Below are 7,912 nucleotides of genomic sequence, written 5' to 3' on the forward strand. Positions count from 1 at the left end.
AAAAAAAGAAGAAGGTGGGGAGAAACTTCTTTCCTATTTTCAGTAGTTTTTTGTGGTACTGTGGATTGAACCCAGGGGTGCTTTAGCAATGAGCCCTTTTTATTTTGAAACAGGGTCTTGCTCAATTGATGAGGCTGGCCTTAAATTTAAGATCCTCCTGCCTCAGCCTCCCAGTCACTAAGATTACAGGTGTACCCCACCATGAGCAGCCCTGTTTCCAACTTCTGTGGTACCTCCCTTCCCTCCACCTGAGGGTGGCTACAGCTCCAGCCTCCAGCCCCCTTCAACAGCCCAGCTCCAGCTGCCCTGGACTCCCCAGAACTCCAGCTCCAGCGGTCATGGCTGCCCCAGTGCTGTGGGCTCAGGGCCTTCCTGCTTAGCTTAGCTCCTAAATCCTGGCAACCCCACCTTCCCCCTTGTGTTCCCCTGGTTCTAGGAATGGTCACCGTTACTGTATCCCTTTACTGCTCTCAGCCTTCCCAGATCTGTGTAACCAATTGTGTGCACGAGGCAGGCTTCCATTTGAAAAATGAGCCTGGCTTCTGATTTCCTGAATAGGATTCTAACCGATTGCACATGGCTGGACCCGTGTAAATTAAAAACGCTTAGGATATCAGCCAAACCAGAATGCTGCGTCCTTACACCATGTGGTAGTATCAAAATCACCTCCAGAATGCAGAGAAAACAGAAAAAAAGAAGAATCAGAGGCCTCAAGGATGAGAATGGAGTCTTCTGGGTTCAAGCCTCACCCCATGTACCCAAACTGCCTGCTCATTTGCATCAAAATCTCGGTGTCTTCCAAGCTTGAGTCAGTGTGTGTGAAGTTTATCTCTGTGATTCTCCTTCTTAGTTAGATCCAAATACTAACAAATGTTGCCTTTCTTTTTATTTTATATTATTTTTGTGGTGCTGGGGATTGGACTTGTGCCTCATGCATGCCAGGAGGCAAGTGCTCTATCAATGAACTACATCATCAGGCCAAAAGCCACTTTTCATATATGATATCTAAGATAATCTACTTAAATTTCTGAAGAGAATTTCAAAATTTTCAGAAGAAATTGCAGAACCATTAAATCTCCTTAAAAAATTGAGAAAGTGCTGGGTGTGGTGGAATACATCTGTAATCCTGGCAACTCGGGAGGCTGAGGCAGGAGGATTCAAAGTTCAAGGCCAGCCTCAGCAACTTAGTGAGACCCTAAGCAACTTAGTTTATTTGGCTAATGGTTATTATAAAGGAGGATAATATTAATAATAACAACTAAATCTAATATTTGTCAAGCCCTTATTACAGCATGTATTGATTTAAAGCCTTATCACTCATTTTTTTCTGTATCCTACAAAGTACCAAATGAAATAAGAACAATTATTATTTTCATTTACCAGACGAGGAAACTAAGACCCAGAAATAATTGGCTTAAATTTATATAGGTTGTAGAGTAAATGGTTATAATATCAGCTAGTAGGTGTATAATGAATTAAAAGTGTGAGGATAAGTTTGGAACCCCTAAAGAGGTAAAGGGGTGGGAGGGAGTCCAATATCCTAATGTCATGTATTTGGGGGATTAGTTTTTTTTGCTTTGGGTACTGGGGATTGAACACAGGGGCATTCAACCACTGAGCCACATCCTCAGCCCTATTTTATATTTTATTTAGGGACAGGGTCTCACTGAGTTGCTTAGCACCTCACCTTTGCTGAGGCTGGCTTTGAACTCTTGATCCTCCTGCCTCAGCCTCCTGATTCGCTGGTGTTACAGGTGTGAGCCACCGCAACCAGTTTAGTTTTTAAATTATATTTCTACATAATGAAATTCAATACATATTTTGCATCTTGAATTTTTAGTTGTTTATTATTCCCCATTGTTGAAGCAGTGTAATGTGGTGACATTAGATACTGAGGTACAGTCTTTATTCCGTCAACATAAGGTGTGTGACCTTTGGCAAGTTACTCAATCTCTCAGTGCTCATCTGAAGGGTAGTAATAATGATAATAAACCATGCACAGAGTGGCAGTACTGGTTAAATGAGACACTTATTGCTATAATTTGGATCTGGAATATTCTTCAAAGGCCCAGGTGTTAAAGGCTTAGCCCCCAGCTTGGCACAGTTGGGAGGCGCTAGAACCTTTAAGAGGTGGGAACTACTGGGAGGTCTTCTAGTAATACGGGGCGTGTTCTTGCAGGGGATATTCGATCCCAGTCCCTCTTCTTCCTGGCCACCATGGGATGAGCAGTTTGTATCATCACACTCTCTGCCATGGTATGCTGGCTCACCAGAGGCCTCAAACCAACAGGACCAACTGACCATGGGCTGAAACCTCCAAAACTTTGAGCCAGAATAAACCTTTCATCTTTTTAAGTTGATTACCTTGGGTATTTTGTTACAGTACTGGACAACTAACTAACACATTCATATCATCAAGTATCAGTATTTTACCATAATTTATATAGTAGAGCAAGACAGTTGAAGGAAGAGCCAAAACAGTTTCTTTCATTTACTAAAGTATCCTTTAGTAAATGGAATAATTTCTAGAGTAAAAACTTTTCTCCCCAATACTACATGTGGATTTTCACCCATCTTATTGGATGAAAATATTGATACTAGAAGTTGGATTTCATATATACAAATGCCTTATTCTTAGAATTATTTGGCAAGGAGGAGATATGACAAACCAGCAGAACTTGGGAAGTGATTAAAATAAGCACATAGAAGCTTTTAAATAAAATGAAATTAGGAGATAAGATGTAGCTCAGAGATACAGTGCTTGCCTAGCATGTGTGAAGTCCTGAGTTCATCTCCCATTACTGGGGGGCGAAACAGAAAAAAGAAAAGCAAGACTAACAAATAGTTATCCTCAAAATACATTGTCAAGTGAAAAAAAAAGGCAAAAAATGTAGAATAGTGTGAGGCATATGCTAATATCTGGATTAAAAAAGGACTAAATAAAAAAAATTTGCTTGAATATGTGCAAAATATGCCTGCATGGAGATGCAAATATTGATTGTATCTTTGGTCACTGTACACTTTTTAAGAACAAGTTTGGAATTTTGAACAACAGAGATGTATTACTTACTGAAAGTAATATAAAATAAAGAAAAAAATGAATTAAATGTTGAGGAAGTAGAAACAGGTTAACATGCCTTGGTACCAACTATGTGCCAGATAAGAAGGCAACTTTCTATTATTATAGCAATATATATATATATATAACATAAAATGTACCATTTTAATAATCTTTTTTTGGGGGGGGTACTGGTGATTGAACTCAGGGGTACTTGACCACTGAGCCAATCCCCAGCCCTTTTTTATATTAATTTAGAGACAGGGTCTCACTGAGTTGCTTAGCACCTCACTGTTGCTGAGGCTGGCTTTGAACTTGCGAACCTCCTGTCTCAGCCTCCCAAGCCACTGGAATTACAGGTGTGAACCACCACGCTCGGCTTAATACTCTTTTTAAGTGTGCCATTCACTGGCATTAAGTACATTTGCATTTTGTGCAATCAGCTCTATTATCTATCTCCAGAATTTTTTCATCAGCCTAAACTGTAACTCTGTTAGGGTTAAAAGATAACATTAAGCGGGGGTGCACGCCTGTAATCCCAGAGGCTCGGGAGGCTGAGACAGGAGGATCACAAGTTCAAAGCCAGTCTCAGCAAAGGTGAGGTGCTAAGCAACTCAGTGAGACTCTGTCTCTAAATTAAATACAAATAATAATAAATAATAACATTAAACAATAACACCTACAGAAAGCTAGATTTTTGAAAACTAGATCTTCCAAATCATCCTATGAAAGAGAGACAAAGAAACTAAAGCTCAGTAAGATTAAATGGTTTTCCCAGGACCACACAGAGGGCCAGCCTCTGTCCTTCCCTACTCCTTAATCCTTGGGTGATGGGAGGGGACTTGGCTTCTGGGGGAAATAGAGATGTGGGCAGCAGGCTGGCTGGGGCCTTGCCTCCTCCTGTGTCATCTACTCCCAAGCATCACTGATCCAAGCTCTTTTAGGAAGCTTGACAACTTGTGCTATGGTTACCTGGAGGTTATAAAAAGGCATTTGACCCGTTGCCACTAGAGAAAGATTAATTGCCTTTTCAAAGTGAGCGTTGTGGAACAGATTGTGAAAATACATCAGCAATTGTAAGAAGGTACCCTACGCCTGGCTTTTAGATGTACCCAGAGTTCAGTGGGGATTAAAGACCAAGTTGAGAAGTTACTATAGAAGTTACTATTCAGTGAACACCTGCAGAATGAGACAGCACAACAGAGATGGAGAAAAGGAATGAATCTTCTCTGATAGAAGGTAGTCTTTCTTGTAGGGTAACCAAAGATAAACACGTGAAAAAAGATAAGGCTGGCTGGGCACAGTGGTGTATGCTTATAATTTCAATGGCTTGGGAGGCTGAGGCAGAAGGATCGTGAGATCAAAGCCAGCCTCACAACCTAGCGAAGACCTAAGTAACTTAGCAAAACTCTGTCTCTAAATCAAACATAAAAAATGGGCTGGCAATGTTGCTCAGTGGTTAAGTGCCCCTGAAATCAATCCCGATTATCAAAAAGAAAAAAGATAAGGCTGGCCAGATGTGGTGGATATGGCTGTAATCCCAGTGACTCTGAAGGCTGAGGCAGGAGGATCACGAGTTTGAGGTCAGCCTCAGCAACTGATCAACCTAGTGAGACCCTGTCTCAAAAATAAGAAAATAAAAAAAGTCTGGGGATGTAGCTCAGTGGTTAAGTGCCTGTGGGTTTAACCCAAAAGAAAAAAAAAAAAACACCAAGGGAAATCAGATCAGAACTGTCTCAGAAAAGCAGCCAACAGTTCCGGCAGAGTGGTCCACCACTTTTATGAAATGAGCCAACAGTTAGGCTGAAAGTGATGCACATTCTTTGCTTGTGATGCTGGAACATGAGTTTGGGCTTTCAATACCACCATGCTCCCAGCCTTACTCTCCCACATCTGGGAGGAGAGAAGCGCACTGGTGTTCCATATGGTGACTCAACAGAGTTGGATACATAGCAGGGCACTGGATGACCCTGGCTATTCTTGGCTGTCCAGTCCCGTATGAGACTCCAAACGCTCAGTAGGAACCGAAGGGCACTTTATGTTTGATCGTGTTCATGTTCCTTAAATTAGCTTAGGGTTCAAGTCACACATTCAATTTAGAGAATAAAAACAAGAGCTGTGAATAACAACTCATCTCTTCATAATTTGGGTCACATTTACCCATATAGGGAATCCAGAGCCAATTTTTTTTCTTTTTTGCAAATCTGGTCCTACATATATAACTATAGTGTTGGCAATGACAAAATAATAAACTTCTGGATAGAAAAAAAAAAAGATGTGCTATATTTCTTAGTTGTGGTTCCCATTTCAAAGGGCACAAGGGAGGCTGTTACCTGTATCCCGATAGACAGGCATCGGTTTTTCTTAAGGTCCTTCTTCCTGTCCTCTGTGGTGACTGTGGCTATGGTGGTGGTGGTGGTGACCGCGGCAGTGTTATTGCCCATGTGCTGACTCGCAGGGCCGTGAATCTGGGCGTTGGCGGCCTCGATGGCGGCTGTCAGAGCCTTCATACTGTCCAGGCTTTCTGTGGAGTTGCTGAGTCCAGACTGGCTGATAATGTCCCCTCGCTGGCCCTGTCCGTCCATGTAGGCATCCTGCGCAGACTCTGTGCTACTCTGGGCTGTGATAGAAATGAAAGGTTTCGTGGTAGTTCTGGGTGGGACTGGAGGTGGTGTCTTCTTATATGTTGTAATGCAAGATGACACTGGAAGACAGTGAAAACAGACACTGTGATTCCTGCATGGGTCAGCGTTTCTGATCTTGTAACTGACGGCCACTGGAAATCAGGGAACACAAAACACTCTTCAGACACTGGACACGAAAACAAGCCCATGGACGGACCAAGAGAGATCCCTGCTGGGGAGACTGGGGGGCCTCCAGGAGGGGACACCCCCCACACAACTGAGGGGAAGAGATGGGAAAACACCGACCTCTGACATGGAAGTTTCTGAAATGGAAATTGAGAATCATGGGATGGGCCCACCGTAGAAATCTTCAGGCAGCCTGGGCAAAGTCAGGGGAGCCCTGCTTTCTCAGGAGCACGTTAAATATAGCTAAAGCTATAAGAGGTCAGTCATTGGAGTCACCCTGGTGGCTGATAACTAAATGCTGAAAGGAGAAGAAAGGAAAGGGAAAGGCCATGAGCCTGTGTGTCCTAGTGACAATAGGAGGTGCCCCTGGGGGAGGCCTGGCAGCCATCTTGGCTTCCTGCAAGGTGCTTCCTTCCGGCCCCTTCCTCTAGTCCCTGTTCCTCCCTCCCTCCCTCCCTCTTTCCCTTCCTCTCTTCCTTTATCTGGATAGGCGCTCATTACACAAACTTTTGCTTTACATTTTTGATTTTCTGAGCACAACTTCTAAGAGGTAATGTGCTGTACAGAAGTCTCCTGTGGTAAAAATACATTGACACGCTAGTTTGTAAATCACTCTTTGAGGATGTGTTTGTCTTTTCTGAACCTCAACCCCAAGAGGCCTTCCTGTAGGGCCACTCACTCCATCCAGTCAAGGTCCTGGATCCATGTACCTCCTCTAAGGTCCTCCCTAGGCTCCCACTGAAGCATCACTGTCTGATTGTAATATTGAATAATACTGAATAGTTAGCTTTCAGGTTTCCATTTGTAGAACATGATTTAGAAAACTACAGAAAACTTTTTAAAAAGAATCATTAAGCTGGTCATGGTGGTACACACCTGTAACCTCAACGACTCGAGAGGCTGAGGCAGGAGGATCACAAGTTTGAGAGACTGGGCAACTCACAAGACCCTGTCTCAAAGTAACATTTTAAAAATGGGCTGGGGATGTAGCTCAGTGGTAAAGTGTCCCTGAGCTAAATCCTCAATATAAAAGAAAAAAAAAATCTTAATTAAAACAAAACAAAAAAACTCTTAAGTCTCCAAGAGGGAATGCCTATCAGTATGAAAGGATTCCTTAAGCAGTTTCCTGGAGACTTTTGTGTAGTTCTCCTAAAAACCAATTTGAGAGCTGGGGGTGTGGCTCAGTGGCAGAGCCCTTGCCTAGCATGTGGGAAGCCCTGGGGTTGAGCCCTGAAACAAAATACCTCATAAAACAATTGCAACTATTTCTCACCCACCCTTTTCATGTTTTTTTTTTTTTTCCCAGTACTTGGGACTGAACAAAATAGACGGGGCTGTCTACCACTGAGCGGCATCCCTAGCCCTTTTTTATTTTGAAAACAGGGTTTTGCTAAGTTTCTGAGGCTGGCCTTAAACTTGGGATCCTCCTGCCTCAGCCTCCAGAGTGGTAGGGATTACAGGTATGCACCATTGTACCTGGTCCCTTCCATGCTTTTCCACTCAGAGATGAAGTTCCTGTCATTTCCTTGAGTCAGCTAGACCTAGCTACCCTGTCCAGACTTGTTGCCTAGGGTTCTAGCTGCCACTTGGGCCATCTCACTGAATCAAATCCAATATTTCCTCAGGCTACTCAAAATATCCTGCAATGAACAGAAAGATCCTATCATGCTATCCTGCTCTCCACTGCCCTGGAGAATATTTGGGAATAATTTTCTTAACCAAAAGAGAGAAAGCAGAGGGCTGGGGATGTGGCTCAAGCGGTAGCGCGCTCGCCTGGCATGCGTGCGGCCCAGGTTCGATCCTCAGCACCACATACAAACAAAGATGTTGTGTCTGCCGGAAACTGAAAAATAAATATTAAAAAAAATTCTCTCTCTCTCTCTCTCTTAAAAAAAAAAAAAAGAGAGAGAGAGAAAGCAGAAGTTATACTGGGCTACTTCCCAGAGAGTGCCTGAGAATTGAAATAATAAATCATGCAAATGCCACATTACAATGTCATATATGCTCTCTGGAAGGTAGGGGTATATATATATATATATATATA

At 42.8% G+C, this 7,912-nt stretch overlaps 1 protein-coding gene across 17 annotated transcripts in view; it reads right to left on the bottom strand.

The window, feature by feature from the left end:
- Dlgap1 (DLG associated protein 1) overlaps positions 1-7,912 on the bottom strand; it is a 784,970-nt gene that overhangs the window by 68,424 nt on the left and 708,634 nt on the right. For 12 of the 17 annotated variants that reach the window (XM_048806496.1, XM_015482533.2, XM_015482527.2 and 9 more), the window contains one exon: positions 5,392-5,762. In XM_048806496.1, coding sequence (XP_048662453.1) covers positions 5,392-5,762 — 371 coding nt within the window. The remainder of the gene's footprint in view (positions 1-5,391; positions 5,763-7,912) is intronic. The other 5 variants (XM_048806497.1, XM_015482529.2, XM_015482534.2 and 2 more) reach the window with 1 other exon arrangement.

Source organism: Marmota marmota, unplaced genomic scaffold (assembly GCF_001458135.2).
Source record: "Marmota marmota marmota unplaced genomic scaffold, marMar, whole genome shotgun sequence".
Taxonomy (NCBI): domain Eukaryota; kingdom Metazoa; phylum Chordata; class Mammalia; order Rodentia; family Sciuridae; genus Marmota; species Marmota marmota.